Genomic DNA, 21,334 nt, shown 5'->3' with positions numbered 1-21,334 from the left:
TGTCTTGGACATTGACCATACAATCGAAGTCAAAGCTAATCATAGTGATTCATTTCAAATTATTGAGTCATTTCAGAGACTGTAATAAACATTTAAAGGGGCACAATGTAGGATTACGTAGTTAGTGCGGTGCCCGTGCCATGCCTGTCTCAAAAGCTACACCGTCATGAAAAAAATACTGTTTAACTAAGCTCGCTGTGAGAATGTTTTTCATAACAGAATGCCAGCAGTTGATACAAATGTGAATATATGAATATATAAAATTTTTCGTAAGAGAAGTGTTTCCCATGACACTCGCTCTGTCAAAAGTTACATTTGGGGATTTCAAACAGCGTCAGCGGACCGTGAAAGTGGTCGCGAGAGTCATCGTTCACTTATTATTGACTCAAATAAGCATTGGTTACTCGCTATTCTTTCCTTTTGCAATTGAAGCATCGGTTGACTTGGGACAGTGATGAATTAAAGTTAATTAAATGTAATCCTACATATTGCCCCTTAAAATAATAACCAAATATTTATCTAAAGACACATTTGCAGATATTTGTCTTTGACAGCTTTCTGTCCAGTTGATTTTGTAGCCTTTAGCTTTCACATGCACTGGTAGTAAATCTTGAAATGAAGTGTTTGTTTTTGCCAAATCTTTCAGCAGCCCTGACACCAACCATGTGAATCCAGGTAGAGGTTTTAACAGAAGCCTTTTACATAATTATTCTTAGTCCACAAAACAACAGGTAAACACTATTTTGGTGGCAATGCTTCTGACGACAATGCACTTTGACCTTTCAATTTGTTCACCTCATGAATGAACCTATTCAGCCTTAGCCTGTGACCGGTTTATTTGTTTGCTTTGAGAAAATGAGACAGCACTTTCTACCCTTACTGCCCTCTATAGGTTCACACATGTGTTTGTACATGAATTTGAATTTGGGCAGTTTTCAAGAACAATCAAGCATACATTTTTTTTTTTTGCTCCATTGGCAGTCTGCTTCCTGATATTAGCAACCAGTATCTAACCAAAATATGATGCAAACTGCACTGTATTGGAAACCCTTTCACAATCACAGTTCATTAGCCATAAAACACTTGCACTGTCTCTGCAGACTTGTATGACATGTTTGTAGACTCAGTAGTTTAAAGAATATTTTTTATTGTTCCTAATTGTAAAAAAAAACAAAAAAAAAAACAAACTGAAAATGCATAAAACTTATTCATGCACATTGCTGAAGTAAAATGGCTCGAAATGGATCGATTAAAATAATTCAACACCATGACAGTATGAAAAAGTCCCACACTAGATTCAGTTGTAAAGCACTGATTGTCGTGTATAGTAGCAAAGAATAGAGGGAAGTGAGAGCAGCAATACCAAAACAATAGTATGTTACTGAATTAGTCAAATTAACTTGAGCAATTCCACCTAACCTAGCTTCTATTATTAACACCACCTCCTAGCAGTCAATTCTCTAGAAGTGTTGGGCTCTGTATATAAACACGGACCTAGCCCTCCCTCGGCCTATCAGCTTCTAGGAAGCAATAATCGCGTCAATGAAAATAACCCCAAGTCCCTCTCGCTAATCCCTAGTCTATCCTTTTTTATCTGAGGATTCAGTGGGTGGCCAGGCACAGTATGGAGCACGCAGCGAGTGGGGCAGGAGGATGAGGATGATGTGGCTGTGTCTGGTGGACTAAGACGAGACACCCACAGAGAGAGAGAGAGCTACGACTACGACTACCCATGCAGCATCACAACCCAAGTGGACTAAAGGACTAAAGGCAAAGAAACCAAGGGGGAAACAATGTTGGGACGAGAGGCCTTGGTGCTGTGCGTTGTGGCTGTGGGCTGCCTCTTTCCTCTGGTCTGCTACTCTTGCCCTTCCCAATGCAGCTGCTTCTACCACAAGCTGAGCGATGGATCCAGAGCAAGGTAAAGGGGACGTAGGGGCATTTGTGGAGCACCCTATGGGGCTGCATGAGCCACAAGATACATTTCTCTGTGTAACACAAAACAGTGTTTTGTGATGTGCTGTCTGTTGACTGCATTGTGTTGGACATGAGATTCTCAAGACTTCTTTCTTTAGTGCGGGATTAACTTGTGAATGCTTACTTAATCTGCTTTCCTTGTTAGACACAGTGTGCAGTGCAATGTGTGGCACGTACTACATATACTGGACAACACAGATAAATGCTCATCGAATGTCTTATTTATAAAAGCCGTTGGTGAATTTGAATGATTTGTAGTGTGATGTAAAAAAAATAGGGACACGTGTCGTTCATTCTTAACTAAACAAAAACACGCAAGATTGAATTAGATAATGAAAAACACAAACAGCGGAACAATGTTGAGAAATTATTACTTAAGTTATAAACTGAAAGGAATAATGGGGTAAATGTGAAAGCTTTTATATCCAGTAGCATCAGTGTTCGTGAAAAAGTTATATGATACATATTCAATAGGTCTTGTAGTAACTACTGCGTGATACATATACCATATGTTAATAATAAATATTTGAAGTGTTACAAATCCTAAATGACTGTTTACAAATACTATTATGGTAATATGCAACCATTATAAATAGAAATCAAGGTTATGCATTAAATAAACCTTCAGTTCCCTCCTCTATCAAGGAGTGTCCTCTGTATTGACCTGTATATATATATCCTCTGGACCTGTCCTCTGTACCTGTGTATATATATCCTCTGGACCTGTATATACCAGCATTACGAAACCAAAACTGAGAGCTTCCAGAAATGCCCTCATGGTGATTAAAAACATAATAATTATGAATGATGGCATATTACATTATTCAAGAAAGCAGAGAATGCGCGCACATCAGTGGAACAGGTGCTGGACAAAACAAAATTTAACTGAAGTAAATGATAAATGTCCGCAACACTGTTAATGCTCCCATTTGTTTAATGGCACGACGTTCCTTAGTCCTTCTTCAAGTGCAACCAACCACATTTACCTAATATGTGATTATTCACCTCAGGTTTCCTCCTCTCTACCTCAGGATTGTCCTCTAGTCTGTAACGACCCAGACATCACGGACGTCCCCATGAGGAAAAAATATGATGACTACAATTGATGGTATATTAAATTATTCACCTTGGGTTTTCCTCCCCTTTACCTCAGGAGTGTCCTCTGTAACGACCCAGACATCACAGTGGTGCCCTCCAACATCCCTCTGGACACGGCCAAGCTGCGCATCGAGAAGACCCACATCTCGCGCCTCTCCAGCCAGGCCTTCCACCACCTGGCGGGCCTGGAGTTCCTCTGGATGTCCTTCAACTCCCTGGCCTCCGTCAACTCCGACAGCTTCCGCGGCCTCTCCGGCCTGGACGAGCTGCGCCTGGACGGCAACGCGCTCACCTCCTTCCCCTGGGAGGCGCTGACGGACATGCCCAAGCTGCGCCTCCTGGACCTCCACAACAACCGCATCCTGCAGATCCCCAGCGTGGCCACCTACTACCTGAGGAACCTCACCTACCTGGACCTGTCCAGCAACAGCATCAACACCGTGCCCTACGACGTGCTCCAGTCCTGGCTGACCGTCCGGCCCACCGTGCAGGGCGCTGCAGACAGCGCCAAGCTGATTCTGGGTAAGGGCTTGCTGGGGATACTGTAGTAGTGCTGTCTTTAACCCATTTTAGCCTGATAACTTATACATGTTTGACCTTTGGTGCCTGCAGACACAAATATGCTGCATTCAGGCTCCTGAGATTTTAGCTTTTTTTAAAATAAAAATGTGGGTATGTTACAACTGAATGAACATATTTTAATGCAAGATGAGGGTCTTAGGGTTTAAATGCAACTTATTTCATGTTTTTATGTGCATCAGAGGCTAAGATATTTGGGTTTTTATAGTCTGAGGACAACTTTCCCAACAAGGGCTTAGGCATTCAGCAGGCGTTTTTTGCAGGTGCTTTTGGCATCAATGGGTTAAAAGAAGACAAAGTAAATTCTGGCGCCAAGCTGATTCTGGGTAAGGGCAGGCTGGGGATACTGTGCGCACCAAGTAGTGTAGTGCTGTATCTAAAAGACGACAAAGTAGAGCAGTAAAAGTAATTTAAATGCAAAAAGTAAGAAGTAAAATATGATACACTGCGTTTATTTTGGCTACAGCTATGACAAGCAAATCAGCCTCGTTCTTATCTCAGGAATATTAATGTGTTTTGTATCTTGTACATGAATGTTTTTGTTGTGTGTCGTTTCATATATACTATCACAGAGTACTGCAGCACAATATACAACTGATAAGAGAAAACATTGCCAAACATCATGTAAACATCTTAATTGAGTTGAATTGCTTTTGATTGAATTGCTTTCATTGTTTTGGCTGAACCCTGTAACTTCACACACATGTTGTGTTTGTACAGGTCTCCATGACAACCCCTGGGTGTGTGACTGCCGCCTGTTCGATCTGCTGCAGTTCCAGAAGACCCCCGCTTCCACGGCGGTGGCCCTCATCGACACGCGCCTGCGCTGCTCCGAGCCCGAGAGCTTCTCCGGCGTGCTGGTGAGCGACACCAACCTGCGGCAGTGCCAGGCGCCGCGCGTCCACACGGCCGTGGCCCGCGTGCGCAGCTCGGTGGGGAACAACGTCCTGTTACGCTGCGGCACCGTGGGGGTGCCCGTCCCTGAGCTCAGCTGGAGCCGCACCGACCGCAAGCCCATGAACGCCACAGGTGAGACGGCAAACCAATGCGTATATATTCTAATCCACCATGCAAGAGTCTAAAATGTCAAGCCCATGAAAGCCACAGGTGAGACGGCAAACCAATGTGTATATATTCTAATCCACTATGCAAGATTCTAAAATTCCAAATTGTATTACAATCGCATGAATGTCACTGGTGAGGTGAGACAGTTGGCCTTTCTAAGGTCCAATGCATTTGTGACATATATAATGTGAATTTGTTTTACAATCTGATACAAGGAGTAAAACATTTAATATCAGAAACATTGCTACAGCTTTTGTTAAAGGGAATGGTGTTTTGAACATTCTATAAAAGTAATGTGTAGATTCTACTGTAAAATTCCAAAAATGCATAATCTGTGCAGCCCAAAATAACTGTCATTATCCAAAACACTCCTGTCACACTGGTGTGACTTTTACACGTTTAAAGGTTAATTGTATGTATGCATGCAGATGTGTGCAATGTGTTTGTGCTATGTTTGCCACTACAGCAAGCGTTAGATTACGACCGTAACCCTGGTTCTTTGATAGCAGAGTGAGATGTTTCGGGAGATTGCTTAGGGCGTGACCATCTATTATAATTCCCTTGAGGATCAGTAAAGCATCTCTGATCTGCACGATGTGTCAGGACGTGACTGCTGAAGGATGGCCGAGATGAGCCGAGCCGAGAGGCTGAGGCCGGCCGTATAAAAATAAGACAGCAGGGCATTACGTAACTGTGCCATTTATTTGTTGTCATATAATGGAGGAGAGAGGCCAGAGGATGTGAGGAGTGAGAGGCGGAGAGGCGGTTTAAGCAGGTCGTCTTAGACTATATTCTTCTTTGGATCAGCTTAGCGCCTGTCATGCGGTTATGTCAGGTTATCGACTGTACGATTTTTGAATTTGCTCTAATGTAGAAGCAGGCCAATTTCACAGGTCACAGAACTGAGCTGTAGACTAGTCAGCAATGCTTACATGGTTAGTCTCTGCCTCACATGTCATTACAATATACCTACCGTACAATGCCTTAAAGTACCAGAAAATACAATCGGTCATAGGCTTTCGGTGCAGATGGACTCCCTGTTGTCCCGTCACAATGGGGTTTTTTTTGTGGGGGTATTTGGCCTTTATTACAACAGTACAGTGAGGAGTGGGACAGGAAACGAGTGGGAGAGAGAGATGGGGGAGGATCTGGAAATTACATTGGGTCAGAATCGAACCCGGGTCGCCGGGGTAACAGGGCAGTGCACTATCGTTTTAGCCAGAGCTAGGCCGATCCATCACAATGTTTGCTGAAAAAGCTCAACTACCGTACATCACAACATTGCTAGGACATTACAGAGAGTCGTAGCCTCTTATTGAAGAAGGGGTTGACGGCGGGCCAAATCGCTATATGCTGAAAATACTCAACTACATGATAACAATATTGCTATGGCATTACTGAGAGCCTTAAGTAACAGATTAAGACATAACCATTACAGTTTTGGTGACAGTAAGGTTATAACATAGACTCTGCGCTCAGGGGTTAAGTAATAGATTAAGGCCCCGGATATACTTTCTGTGTGACTTAACTTACTAACACAACCGTGTGTGAACAAGTGTGCGATACATGACACTGAAAGAATCATGTAGAGGGCAGATGGCCGCCATTGTTTGCCTCTCCCCCGACCTCAACAAGGGAGTTCAGAAGATCGCCCCCTCATTGTTGTGGCAATAACAAGCAAAATAACAATGTAATTCACGAATGGACTGATTACGATTCTCTGGGGAGGATTTAGTCAGCTACCAGACGGCCAGCGAATAAGCACTTGGACGCATAATAACATGCGTCATGAACGTCAACTGTCAGCGATTGTTGGTCAGAGCAGGTCCACTCATTTCAAACCAGAGCTGAGCTCACTCGTCCCACCAAAGCACTGCAGGGCATCAAGGATCCAAATAAAAAATGAATTATGAAGTAATTAATGTGATGTAAAATGTTCATTATGTCTAACTGTTAAAATAACACTTAAAGGGACACTGTGCAGGAAATGGTCAAAAAAGGTACTGCAACTATGCTGCTCATTGAAACTGGGCTGCCTATTGCCAAATTTGATCTTTACATGAAAGTTTACTAAGTAATAAACAAATATTTTCTAGTATGGGCTATTTTTGGAAATTCAAAATGGCGGACCATAGAGAAGATCCCCTTTTCATGTATGAAAAGTGCAATTTTTCCAGTCATAATGAATACTTAGAATTTGATGCTGGTGGTAAGTATTCATGAAAAAGGTAACATCAGTGAATGCGCAGCATGAATTCTGAAAATACACAACTAAGAATCTCACACAGTTTCCCTTTAAGTTCTTCTTTTACTTCAGACATGTAAAAGTTTTATCTTTTACCTGACATGTTTTGACGGTATAACTTCCGTCATCATCAGAGGGTCACAGGGATGTTTAAAGCACGTCACACATCAACATCCCTGTGACACTCTGATGAAGACGGACTTTGTACCGTCAAAACATGTCAGGTAAAAGATAAAACTTCTACATGTCTGAAATAAAAGAACAAGTCAGACAGACGGACAAAGATGCGTCCAAAAGCACAAACATGAAGAGAGCACCGTGAAAAATAGCGGCAAAGCAAAGATCGTGTTTTGGCCGATTTAAAGAATGCGCTTCAGACGGACAGACCGACGGACGGACAGACATACCCTCTTTTAGAGATGCTAGGACGCATCTAAAAATTTAAGAGTAATAAATGTGGTCTGGTAAAACTCATCAACTCATCTTTTCTCATCATGTGCAATGCTGTTGTCTTGTGTCGTTACAGTCCACCAGGAGGTGTCCAAGGAGGGTATCATCTGGTCCATCCTCAGCGTGCCGGCGGTCTCCTACCGGGACTCGGGGAAATATGTCTGCACCGCCACCAACTTTATAGGCAGCGCCGACGCCATCATCTCCCTGATCATCTCCGACACCTTCCGCTCCGAGGAGGTCATGTACGCCGGCGACTCCAACAAAAAGGGCCGCGGCAGGGGAAAGAAGGGCGAGGGCTTCGGCCGCGCGGCCTACCAGGAGAAGCTGATCGCCAGGTACATGCCACCGCCGTCCTCCACCGGAGCGTCCATGCCCATCATCGAGCCCGTGGGGGGCACGGGCTCCTCCGTTCAGATCGAGAGCTACAGCGTTTCAGACGAGGAGGAGGAGGCGAAGCAGATGGAGTCTTCCACAGGGATGGACGGAGCGTCTGCCGAGATAGCCAAGGTGGTGCTCGCCAACCTGGCAGCCAACGCCTCCTTCCTGCAGCAGGGGCCCGAGCGCCGCATCGTGCGCTCCGTCAAGGTCATCGGCGATACGGACCACACGGTGTCGCTCAACTGGCGGGCGCCCATGGCCACCAACACCACGGCCTTCAGCGTGCTCTATGCCGTCTTCGGCGAGCGTGACATGCGCCGCATCAACGTGGAGCCGGGCAAGAACCGCATCACCATCGAGGGCCTGGTGCCCCGCACCAAGTACATCGCCTGCGTGTGCGTCAAGGGCCTCATCCCCAAGAAGGAGCAGTGCGTCATCTTCTCCACCGACGAGGCCGCCAGCGCCAGCGGCACGCAGAAGCTCATCAACGTGGTCGTCATCACCGTGGCCTGCGTCATCGCCGTGCCCCTCACGCTCATCGTCTGCTGCGGCGCGCTCAAGAGGAGGCTTCAGAAGCTGCTGGGACGCAAGTCCAAGGACATCCAGGACTCTTATGTCACCTTCGAAACGCTCTCGCCAGGCGGCACCAAGGCCAAGGGGGGTATGGAGGGCGAGTACCTGACGCGCCTCAATCCTGAGGAGTCCAACAGGTTGCTCTCGGCGCGCTCTAGTGTTGACTCCACAGCCACGGCCAGGACTGAAGGTCCCCCCAATGAGTACTTCTGCTAAGCTGCGCCCCAGTGACGTTCGTTTGTTCGTTCGTTTGTTCGTTCATTCGTTCGTTCGTTCGTTTGAAAGGGCAAAGAGGCTCATTTGCTGAAACATACTGTCAGCTCCTATTGGGAAGCTTTGAACTTTGAACTTTGAACTTTGAAACATTGGAACTTTACTTTAAAACGTGCAGCTGTTTGACACATGATGGGCCATCAATGGGTGCTTCCTCACGCTTTTTGCTCAAGGAGCCCTTTGATGTTGGATGTGCCTGGTGGGCTGATGGACAGAGATGATGACTAAAGATGGATGCTGCTAGCAGGGACGCTGACAAGGGGGGACAAAGGGGTCAATTGTCCCAGGCCCAGGAAGAGAGGGGGCCCTCAATTCGGTGTTCAGTTCATTGTATTTATTAGGTAGGGGGGCCCTTTCAGATGACTTTGTCCCGGGCCTGGCCAAAGCTGTCAGCGGCCCTGGCTGCTAGTAACGTGCAAAATGCGTCATGCAGAAGCATGCACTATTTATTCCAAGAATCAGGTCACCTTTGCAAGGGATTAACTGTACTGCAAAAGGGAACCTATGAAAGAAAGAAATGTGTATTTGTGTCAAGAGAACCTGTCGTGGAAGTGGTTGAAGTATTGTTATATGCACTTTTTTTAAGACGTTCCCAAGCAGTGGAGTGTCATTCACGTGATGAAATACCTGATGCCCGATTCTTATTTGAGAGGCTATTTTTTTATCCACTCAAACAATTCAACAAGTACTGTACTGTACTTTGGTCTAGCAGTGTTCGATTCACAAGATGTTTGGAAGTATAGCTGTAGGCCTGATCAGGAACAGTATTATGTCCCTTTTTATGTAAAATATACATGTACGTACTGTGTGAGTCTATGTGCCAGGTGTTCTTATTCTAACCTAAATCATGTCTATATTTTATTATGTATATTTAATGGACGAGGTTGTGTAAGTCAACGTGTATGAGGGAATAAATCGTTTTGATATAGATGAGTGGTGATTCATTATGTTGTTCTAAGAATTGTGACAGGATTACTGTGGGAAAAAAAACAACTGGGTAAAAGGTAAAGAAACAATGCAGCAGATTGGAGGTCGAAAGATATCCCCTGACAATAATAATGACTGGAGGCTGAGTTTCTGAGACCTGACTAGACAAAGTTTAGTAATCTCGGCTAAGTCTGCTAAGCACTTATGACTAGACAAGTTTTCTTTCACCTTTTGAATTTTATGGTATATTCATTGAGTAAAAAAAAATGTGGCCAGGTCCAAACTGCTTTGAAAATGCGGCTTGTAAAAATGTGGCTCATGAAGTTGCACCAATCCTTGGCTTATTATTGGTGATATAACTAATTTGTTTGGTTCACAGTCACTCTGAATAGTTCACACTCAATCACTAAAAATACAGTACTGTGTCCCATTTAGGCTCTTATAAGAGACGCTTAGGCGGATTAAAGCTAATGAGCTTGCTACAGTGAACCAGTGAACTGGCTGAGTGAAACTCCTTCGCCTTTCCTTTTAAGGAAAGTACATCAGGTCCTAATTCTAATTTAGCGAGGGTGATTGCACAAAAGGCAACAACAGTCCACAACAAGAACTCACGAACCAACTGATAATACACACTGTGTAGAGTGAGAAAAGGAAATGAATGTGGAGAGAAAAGCCTAACTTCAAGATGAAGCCTTTTCCAAGAGTTAAGGGTTTTGTGTAATTGTTAACTGTATTTCTGATCATGTGCATCATGACATAGTGTCATGACACAACGTGCAGTACAGACCTTGTACATCAACATCCTCCCTCCCAATTGAGATTATGTAGAGCATCTATTTTTGTCCATACACATAATTCAGTACAGGGCTTCACGTGTTCACGAGCACAAGCACAACACCTGAGTCAATAAAGCCATGCTTCACTTGGCTACTGTGGTTAGTCGGTCTCTCCGTAATCTACTTGTAACAAGTGGAAGTCATACAGTATTTGACCAACACACTAACTGAAACTCTATGTCAAATATGGACATCAGAAGGTTCAAGCCATCTGACTGACCAGCCTCAAGTTTGTCTTCAAGCGTGAAAGAGCGAGTTTTTGTCTAAGGGCATATCATGCCAAATTCATATTCACCCTAATCAAATGTGTTTTCTACCACAAGTATAAAAAAGGAAGATGAAGTCTGAAGTCTTATCTTTTTTTTTACAATGGCAAAAAAAAGCTTCAACAGCAAATTTCTGATACTTTGGTCCTGATTTCTGCTCAGTAACTGGATGTGATTTTTGGGTCTTTTTTTACATTTGTGTCCTCCGCTAATTAAGCCGTATCTCGTACAATTATAGGGAACAATATGTCATCTTACTGTATATCGAGGTATTTTTTTAAATGACACTTTTTCACAAAGTTTCGCAAGGGCACACCTTCAGAGTTTTTTTTTCAGCAGGTGAGCTTTCCAGGGTATTTCAAAGTCAGTTGTCGGATGAAAGAGAGCGACACTGTTTAAAACAATAAAGTGGTGATTCGTAAAAAAGCAGTGTTGGCTCTTCCAACCGAAAACAAAGGTCGTTCTCGGCCTCAACTTCCACATCCTGTTGGCCATGGCCCATTAGCGCCCATAACCCACTTCGCCCCGCTGGCCTGTTTGCTAATGGCTAATGTGCTCCGGCGGCTCGCATCCTAAAGACAATTGTGGTCAACCTGAATCCATCCTGTTGTTCAACAGGTCACCCACAACCCTGAGCAGCCCTCTCTGAGAGCGAGCGCCTGCAACGCTAGGCACTGTTCGTCAGTAATAGGCCTACCTTAACGCGACTCTCAGCATGGGCTTAAGACAGGCCTGTGAGACAGCTCCTGCGGCGCTCTGCACTATTCGTCAGCGCGTCTCTGAGCCATACCTTTTAATAGGCCTACCTTAACGAAGTGCCTCCCAAACTTGTTCAGTGCCGGGGACCCCCTTTTGGACTTAAGAATATTTTCACAACCCCCTCCACCCACCATAGTCTTAGCCTAGCAATGGATTTCTAGCAATATTAGCAGACAAACTATTAATGGAAAATCTAGCAATCTAAGCCATTTATTTGTCCATCAATATTGCTAGATTTTCCATAAATAGTTCGTCCTCTAATATGGCTAGAAATCCACAAGACAGCAAATACATTACATTACATATTAACCATACAAGTGAATACAAGTCTCTTCTGTCTGCGACCCCGCTTCAGTACCTCAGCGGCTAACTTAGGGGTCCCGGCCCCCAGTTTGGGAACCAATAACCTTAAGGCGTCCCTCAGCAGGGGCTCGAGACAGATTCGGCAGCCTCAGGTGACACTCACGACATGGGAAAAAAATATCCTCTCTTAGTCCTCTCTCCCCCACCCACGCTGGATTAGACAAACAAAGGGAGAGGGGTGGGAGGGGGGGTGAGAGAGAGAGGGAGAGAGAGAGAGAGAGAGAGAGTGGTGAGGGGTGAGATAGAGAGAGAGAGAGAGAGAGGTGAGGGGTGAGGGAGAGAGAGGTGAGGGGTGAGGGAGAGAGAGAGGTGAGGGAGAGGGAGAGAGAGACAGGTGATGAGGTGGAAGAGAGAGGGAGAGAGAGAGAGAGTTGAGGAGGTTAGAGAGAGAGAGAGGCTGGGGGTGAAATAGACAGAGAGAGGTGAGGGGTGAGATAGAGAGGGAGAGAGAGGTGAGGGGTGAGAGAGATAGAGAGGGAGAGAGAGGTGAGGAAGTGAGAGAGAGAGGGGAAGAGGGAGAGGTGAGGGGGTGAAATAGATAGAGAGGTGAGGGGGTAAGATAGAGAGGTAGAGAGAGGTGAGGTGGTGTGAGAGAGAGGGAGAGAGAGATAGAAAGAGAGAGGTGAGGAGGTGAGATAGAGAGAGACTACCTGGAGACAAACAAGTGGCACGTACGATCCATGATGCTTCAAACTAAAGAGGCTTTGTAAAATTTTAGACAATTTTGCAAACGAGAATGTAATGATTTTTTTTGTATGAAACGTGTCTTGTACCAGAAGCCCTATTGACAAAAAATATCTCTTTTCTAAAAGGGTATATTTTAACCTGCCTGTTTGACATCAGCTTTTTCATTCTTTTCAAGATCATATCTGTCATGTCATCGGTACCTGTTGCACAAAAGCATGCAACTCTTATGAATGATGCTCTACTAACTGTCAGACACAATCCAGACATCCTCAATGGTGTTACTGTGGTGCTTTTTTGTTTTGCCCAGATCTGTGATCTGCGTCAAGACGTACTGAAGGATTAAGTGTAATGAGCTTAGCCGCCAAGCCCAGCCAGGCTTACCGTCCTGGGTGACGGTCCCATATGCGAGCTCCCCAAAGGAATATGGACAACATCTATGTAGCACTAGCCATCATCTTCCTGCTCTTTCAAATCAATTCTGTATCGTCTTTCTGTGTCACTGGATGTTCTTGCATTGAGGATGGCCTTGGAAGGTAACAAATATTTTCAAGAAAATTGTGTGTTAGTTTTTGAGATTTTAGCCTGTAGTGTGTGTCTCTACGGTTCGTTGAATGAACTGTAATGGCTGTTGAGGCTCACTCTAAAGTTTAAAGTTGTTCTTTATGAAATATTTTTTGGGGCATTTTTTTATTTTTAATCTATTGTGTGTGTGTGTTTGTATTATAGTGTATTAGTGACTTGTATATGGTATTATATACAAGCTTACTGTAACGTGCCATAACCCACAGTACAATAGCTCACAATAGCATCCTGTATCTCTAAGGTCCCTCCTTTGTATGGAAACCTCCTTGGGGAAGGTCCCTGAAAACATCCCGTCGGACTTCACCAAGATCCGCATCGAGAACTCCCACCTCACCGAAATCCCCACCGCCTCCTTCTCCCGAGTCAGTGCCTTGGAGTCCCTGTGGCTGAACTTTAACAACATCACCCTGATGAACATGAAGAGCCTGGAGGGCCTCTCCAACCTGACCGAGCTGCGTCTGGAGGGCAACAAGCTGCGCTCCATCCCCTGGACGGCGTTCCAAGACACGCCAAACCTGAAGATCCTGGACCTGAAGCACAACCGGCTAGACGTGCTGCCAGAGTACGCCCTGCGACATTTGACGGGGCTCACCTACTTAGACTTATCATTCAATCAGCTTACGGTCATCTCCAAGGATGTGTTCCTGAACTGGCCACGCTACAACCATCACCCGCTGAAGCCCAGGAGGGGCGCCGGCGAGGAGACCAACGTGGTCCTGGCCCTCAACGACAACCACTGGCTATGCGACTGCCGCCTGAAGGGGTTCGTGGAATTCATCAAGGCCGTCAGCCCACCCATCATCCTCATGAACTCCTACCTGACCTGCTCGGGTCCCGCCAACAAGAACGGGAAGTTCTTCCACGAGGTGGAGCTGAGGAGCTGCATGAAGCCGGAGACGTCCAGCCCGCAGACGAACATCACGCTGCCCCTGGGCGCCGCCACCTCGCTGCAGTGCCGCGTCAAGGCCAGGCCCGAGCCGGTGGTGCGCTGGATATACGGCCTCAGGAACATCCGAGGGTTCACAGGTGAGGTCGTAAATGGAGATTATAAATGTTTTTGTGATTGTGTAGCTATTTATGAAAGTTAAAAAATGAAGTAAAAGCCCAACTGGGAAACTCTAACTACCATTGTCATTGTGACACAGCACTCCACAGCACACAAGTGAACACTGCACACAGAGAAACTGCATTTATGCCTCACCCATGCAAGGGGGCAGCCCCCAATGATGCCCGAAAGGGAGCAGTGCGGCGGTATGGTACCATGCTCAGGGTACCTCAGTTATGCTGGAGGATGGGGGGGAGCACTGGTTAATTACTCCTATCACCAACCTGGAGAGTCAATACTGTAGTCCAACCTACAAGTTTGATGTCCTTACTACCCATGACTGCATAGATTGATTCTATAACTTGATAAGTAATCTTCCATTGAAAACTCCATGTGGTTGTGTGTTTTGATGTTTCGCACCCTCATTTTTAAAGGCCATGTTGTTGACATCACATGACATGACATGATGTCATGATTTAGGCAGCCGTTTTGATCCTTTGTTTACACAAAGTCCATGTCCACGTTTGGCTTGCTCAGACTAAGCACCACTTGAACAGATCTCTTGTGTTGAACAGATGATCAGCTGGCTGTGGAATAGTCATCCAAGAGAATCCATGATATTAATTGAGAAGACCACAACCTTTTTTATTGTTTTATTTACTGTATTGCTTGCTCATACCTCTGGATCAGAGGTGTCAAAAGTTACTTTTACTTTTGACACCTTTGCTCTGGACCCTGTCTCCCAGATGAGGACACCATCAGCTTCCAGCAGCTGATCCCATCGCTGCACAATTAATCAAAATTAATTGAAAATTGCGATTTTGGACGTGACAATTAAAAGTTGTGTCCATGACGAATTACTGTAATTATGACAGCACAGGGGGCAATATACTGACCTGCCTTCAGGCATCCTTAAAGCATGTTGGAATATGATGACAGGCTGGTATTTCTGGCCAAAAGTGGCCTACCCTTTAGGGCAGTGGTTCTCAACATTTTTTGAACAAACTCCCTCTTGGCCTCATCGAAAGCCTGACAACGTCCCCCTTAGTATTGAAAAATGAAATAGACTAATGCCCCCAAATGGCAACTAAGCACCGCCCCTGTCAGCTGTATCCTTTTCAATGCCCCCCTAGAGCTACCCAACCCTGGGGGGCTGCACCACCCCCTTTTAGAAACGCTACTTTAGGGATTAATAAAGTTACTCTACTCTACTCTACCTCCAGTCTCCCAGACCCAGGTGGATGAGGACACCATCAGCTCCCAGCTCCTGATCCCCTCGCTCCACCTGGTGGACCGCGGTGTCTACACCTGCGCTGCCAACAACTTCATCGGCAACTCCTCCGTCCGCATCTCCATCGATGTCCTCTCCAGCAATGCCAACGGCAACGCCTCGCCACTGCCCGCCGCCTCGGCGCCCTTCCCTATGGCCTCGGCCAACGAGAACGTCTACATCGACTTCCGCATCGCCAAGCAGACGGTCTACGGCATCACGGTGGAGTGGTACGCCGTCACGGAGAACCCGGCCGAGACCTGGTACACCATCCACTTCGGCAAGTTCGACTCGCCCAAGAAGGAGATGCTGTACATGGGGCCGGGCATCACCAGCTACTCGGTGGACCGCCTGCAGCCGGTCACCAAGTACGAGGTGTGCGTGGCGCTGAAGAACCAGCCGCCGCGGCCGGGTCAGTGCATCGTCTTCATGACGGGCAGCGACGTCAACGAGCTGGAGCAGCGCGAGCGCCTCATCCACATCATCGTGATCGTGTGCGCCATGGTGCTGGCCGTGCCAGCTGGCATGTACGCCTGCACCACCGACACACACGTCGGCTGCGTCCAGCGGGTCACCAGGGCCGTGCAGGAGCGCCGCAAGAGGGAGGAGAAGACCAGCGACACGGTTAGCGGCAGCGGCGGAGGTGGTGGCGGCGGTGGAGTAGGAGGTCCGGAGAGGCAGGGCACCTTCGACAGCCTGCAGGCGGCCAGCGATGAGGGCCTTTTCCGAGAGTCCGTGGAGGACGGCAGGATGAGACGGCGGTCGGAAGACAAGCTGTACTGAGGGGTATACTAAGAAGTTGGTTCAGGAGTAAACCGGGTAAAGATAAAAGGTGTATCAGCTGGCCCTACCGTGGCGCTAACAGTAGGGCACTCGTCTGCTATGCGGCTGACCCGGGTTTGATTCAGGCCCGGGTCCTTTGCCTACCCTTTCCCGTCTCTCTCTCCCCTCTCGCTTCCTGTCACCGTCTTCACTGTCCTATCGAATACAGATGAAAAAAGCATCTGAAGAAGAGGTTCTTCTATTAGATGATTTACCTCTTAACTTAACCTGGTTTACTCCTGAACCAGCTTCTTAGTATAGGCCCCTGAAGGCATGTTTCCCATCAGGCAGCGTGGTGGAGAAATTGATTGCGATAGCAGATGATCATGTGTTTTGCCATTCCCTTAACCTTTGTGCACTCAGTGTAGACACAACAATGTGTTTATCTACATCTACTGTGATCTATGATGTCTACCCAGAGTTTGTGCCATGTTTTGCATTTACAAACACTGCAACACTATATGGGCACAGTCCTACACAAATTCAGAATATGGGATTAAGACAACGCAAAGGTTTTTAATCGCAGGGCTTAGATACGCATACACTTCAAAACATTGCAGACAGTTAAAAGTAAAAAAGTATGTTTCCCTGCTACCTTAAATTTGTAAGTGAACTCAACTTGAGAAAGCCTCAAATTGAGTTAAGTTACAAACTTAGGGATGCAGGGAAACTTACTTTTGTACGTTTAACTGGATTGCAATGTAGTACAATATAGTACATGCAAACCAAAGCTGTACCTGCGAGCACAGGGCAACACAGGCCAAGCTGAAGAGATCTGGACAAGCGACAGTGTTCTCATTAGACGATTGTTGCTTTTGACGACTACTGTACATTTCATGAATACATAGAAATGCCCATGGAATTGTCCAACAGTCATTTGTACGGAGAAGACTGTAGCGGATTTAGATGCCTTCTTTAAAAAAACACAAGGACTTCAGCTTCCACTGTTTGGAGGAGTGATTTATTGTAAATTTGTAAATTTATATTGTTTTGTGGAATCGTCTCACTATTTATTATCCGGTGATTTTTTAATAAAAATATTTCTTTCATTTGATACTTCAATAGAAGTGGGAATACTATGTATTTGAAATGTTAATAATCTGATTTTTTTTTGTGAGTCATTCATGGTCTGTTGTCACTTGTGAATGTCAATAAATGCCTTATGATAAAAAATACTTGATTTTCATTCTTCAAATTCACCACAACTATTTAAATTACTTTACTGCAGGGGTCCCCAACCTTTCTGGGTCAGAGGGCTACCAAGGGCAATCCCCGGGCTACTGATGGCTACCCCCGGGCTACTTGTTGTTCAGAATCCTCTTCCAATGTCTTGACATTGTTCTCAAATCACACTATGATTGAATGATTATTTGCTGATAGGTTATAAAGAAGTATTCTTTATAGGTTATAATGGGAAAATCTCATATTTAAATGAAGAAAAACATTAACTGTGACTAAAATCTTGTGGTCGTAACATCATGGTGGGCACCTCGGAAGCACCTGGAGGGCTACCTGGCGCCCGCGGGCACCACGTTGGTGACGCCTGCTTTACTGTATATATTTTAGCCTTTTAGTGTGTGTATTGGGATGACAGAGAATGGTTAATTGGAAGTGGGTAGGAAAGTAAAATTAGGCAATCTTAGGAAAAGACCTAAGACCGGATTCAAACCTGGGTTTGTGGTCAATATTGTTCCCTATTCATAAGCTTTTTCATGAGCACTTACCTTCTTACCTAATTGTCCAGCTACTGTAGGAGGCTGTGCTGCAGTACATGACGCTTACCAGAATAGAAGGAAAATTAAAGGGGCTTTCGAGACGACAAATAGATCAGTGGAGGAAAAGAGGACACAGGGGCCTGCTTCACTTCCTCAAGGGCGTAATCCCGTGTGGACATGGACATAAAGGGCCCACAAGGTTAATCTGAGATAGAGTCCTGCACTGGGTCGGGTACCCTCTGACATGGGTAAATAGATGATGAAACGGGTGGGTTTTAAACATACTGAAATTTTACGGGTGGGTATGCAGGTGGGTAAGTTAAATACAGGTACGGGTAGCACGTGAATAAAAACAGCTGTCCTTTCCAGTAGGCTATTATTTGCTAATCATCCCTTGGAATAATACCCTGGCACTTATTTCCTATAGAAGCCTCATTGGTGCCATGTCACTGTTTTTTTCAGGGGCGGATTTGAAAAGTACAGTGCGCTATGATGGGAATACTTTCGATTTGTACGATCAGCAACACAAAGCCTCTGTAGATAAAGGAGCATGGCAGCTTTATTTTGCTCCGTCATTGACCAGCACAAGAGATTTTATTCAATTTACTCTTATCTTTTCAAATCTCTTAGGCAGTCACTATGTTTACATGATGTTTTTAATTCCGAATTAATAGTTCCGAATGAAATAGTTCGGTCCAGTTTACTTTGATCTTTCCTTTAATTCCGAATTAAGAGGTGTTTACATGACGATGTCAAAGCTTTATTCAGATTTAAAGTCAGATAATTCCGAACTAAATGTCTCATGTAAACGTAGCAATTGTGGCAAAACAAATAACATCTCTTTCATATCAAATACTGCATGGTTGGTTAAATCTACAGTCAGTATGCATCTACTTATTTGATCATTGAATTGCATGCGCATAGGTAGTGCATCTCAATACATTTTAATTTCAATAATTAACAGTTGATGATTCATTCTTGATTATAAATAATAAATGCATATATGATAAATATTAGCAATGCGTAATAATATTGCTTCACTACTCACTATTTAATAATTAATTATTAATAATCAACAATAAATATGTATTCAACGCTATTTAATATTGTTAAGATTCCTACCTGACAAAATCACAAAGGAAGAATTGCTTTAAAATATTTATTAAAAATAATAAATACAAAGACGATAGAAAGACATAATTCAACAGAGAACGTACCATGATATCCACTGTGCCTTAGTCATGGTAAAAGCACAATAAATTCACCATAACGACAAGGTAAAATAAAAAACTACTTCTGTGTTAACCTTTAGAATACAACATGTTCTGTATTTATCCGAAGTAGCATAAATATTGAGCTTGATACGAAGTAACATCCCATAATTCAATCTTTAGCTGCACATCACATATAGCATGCACTTAAATGTATACTTTGTGCAATGGAACTCTTTTGCTTTGCACACTGTGCCTCTGTCAGTATTTACAAATGTACAAACACCCAGCATGCAACCCACAACTGTACAAATGAACTCCCAGTACATCACTTCTCCGGTGAAAGTGTATATCTGTTTCTATTGCCACTTCTCCGGTGAAAGTGTATATCCGTATCTATTGCAACTTCTCCGGTGACCTCGCGCCAGGTCTTCTGTGAAAGTTTTTATCCGGATCTATTGCCACTTCTCTTGAAGTCCTTTTCTAACCCGGGCCGGACGTCTGCTCTGGATTAGCATGTTTAAAAGCGTCCTGATGAACACCAAAGCAGCTTGACCTTACAGATATTTAACATGAAGTATTCACATAATATATAAAGCTTAAAAAAATAAAGCTAAAAGGGAAAAAAAACATCAAAATAAAACATAGACATGGTCATCACATCATCATATAAAAAGCTTTTCTACTGTTGTGCGTGTAACAAAAAACGTTTAACTTTTAGGGAAGGAATAGAGGGGACGAGCGAATGAACCAATGACCACTAAGTCTGCTTGTAGAATGAACCAATGGCCACTAAGTCTGCTTGTAGAATGAACCAATGGTCACTAAGTCTGCTTGTAGATTGGCAAACTGTCATCATGCTCCCAGCATTAAGCACAAAACGGCAAGCAAACATGACTACAGTTCCCTTCATCCAGGGCTGGGCTGGAAATCTGTACAAACAGGCCATTGACGTTCCACAGGGGCTGCTTGGTTTTTTTTTTCTTCTGTTCTTTGTATTTTCTTCCAGACTGGGTACAATGTTGCATCTGCATTCAGGGGTGTGAGTTCCCCCTGATTGCTCTCACATACTGGCCAACAATGTAGATGGCAATGATGCCCAGACCTTGTTTGGTCCCAGTCCAGTCCTGCTTTCCGGTACTGGTCAACCACTCAGGTCATCTAACACATAGTAGCAAAGGAAACACACCCTGGACTGGAGTGATTCCTGAGTCATTAGAACAATACTGTGCATGTGAATTATTTCCTGAAGTCAATTTTGCAATGAGCTTATTTAAATTCACCACACTTTCAGAGAGATCATGCTACTTTTTTTTTTTTTTTTAATAATTCCTGACTCAATGGTGTGGGAAAAAGTAAAAAAAATAAAAATAAAATAAAAATGACAGAATGCAAACAGACAGAAAAAAACAAGTTAAATTAATCACATTCACATAATGTGTTTTGGCATACATTACAGCACAAGAAAATAAAAGAAATCAATTCAGTACTCTCAGAAGAGGTCGGTGTACTGTGAATAGCTGATTTTGATGAACCTATGAGATGTTCTACAAACCATGTTTGCCTAATCTCCCTGTGAACACACACATGGTGCATGCAGCCATACCTACACTAGGGTACGCAGTCAAACGATCCATTGGCATAAGCAACTCCAACATACCTGGGACAGGTCTGTTCCTTACGAGGACAGCAAAGTACCTGAAGATGGCAGTGCAGGTTTGTCTGAAGGTTTCTCGACGCCTCAGCTACTTAACGGTTTAGTTCTTCTCTGCATTTCCTCCCCCTCCCTACTCCCTCCCTACACCGCAAATCTCATGCAGCCCATTCAGCCAAGAAGCCTGCCAAGGATTCAGATCTTAAACACCTGAACCAGGCTGTAAACATCCCTCAAAAGCACACAGGTTAGCTTTTTGTTTTGAGGTTAACTACAGCATACAACCAAGAGATAATTCACTACCTGATCTGATCCCTCTAAAAGGGGCAAGCATTTCTTGACATTCTTACAGATTTAAGAAAGGCAGAAGAGAGGCAGGCGAAGTGAAGAAGGTAGGTAAGAATTTCAAACATTTTCTTTCTTTACACACTTTTCGGAAATATAATTTTAAAAAGAAAAACAAATGTTCTTTTTTTTTTACCCTTTTTTGCTCACTGCTTAGTCCAATCAAACAAACAAATCAATTGGACTGGCGAGTGAGTATCCTCGAGAGAAG

At 44.5% G+C, this 21,334-nt stretch overlaps 2 protein-coding genes across 2 annotated transcripts; both read left to right on the top strand.

Moving 5' to 3' along the window:
- The first annotated feature begins 1,793 nt into the window (after positions 1 to 1,793).
- lrit1b (leucine-rich repeat, immunoglobulin-like and transmembrane domains 1b) lies at positions 1,794 to 9,543 on the top strand. The gene is made up of 4 exons (XM_063220865.1): positions 1,794 to 1,921; positions 3,131 to 3,597; positions 4,375 to 4,683; positions 7,491 to 9,543. Exons 1-4 carry the CDS (start codon positions 1,794 to 1,796, stop codon positions 8,582 to 8,584), a joined length of 1,998 nt encoding a protein of 665 aa, XP_063076935.1. The 3' UTR covers positions 8,585 to 9,543.
- A 3,359-nt stretch (positions 9,544 to 12,902) lies between these two features.
- LOC134466938 (leucine-rich repeat, immunoglobulin-like domain and transmembrane domain-containing protein 2) lies at positions 12,903 to 16,159 on the top strand. Its single transcript, XM_063220864.1, has 3 exons — positions 12,903 to 13,012; positions 13,303 to 14,087; positions 15,330 to 16,159. The coding sequence occupies exons 1-3, from the start codon at positions 12,903 to 12,905 to the stop codon at positions 16,157 to 16,159; spliced, it is 1,725 nt and encodes a 574-aa protein (XP_063076934.1).
- Positions 16,160 to 21,334: the final 5,175 nt, after the last annotated feature.

This window comes from Engraulis encrasicolus, chromosome 17, assembly GCF_034702125.1.
Source record: "Engraulis encrasicolus isolate BLACKSEA-1 chromosome 17, IST_EnEncr_1.0, whole genome shotgun sequence".
NCBI classification, from domain to species: domain Eukaryota; kingdom Metazoa; phylum Chordata; class Actinopteri; order Clupeiformes; family Engraulidae; genus Engraulis; species Engraulis encrasicolus.
Note: the sequence above shows the minus strand (reverse complement) of the source record. Positions and strands in the feature narration are given on the sequence as shown.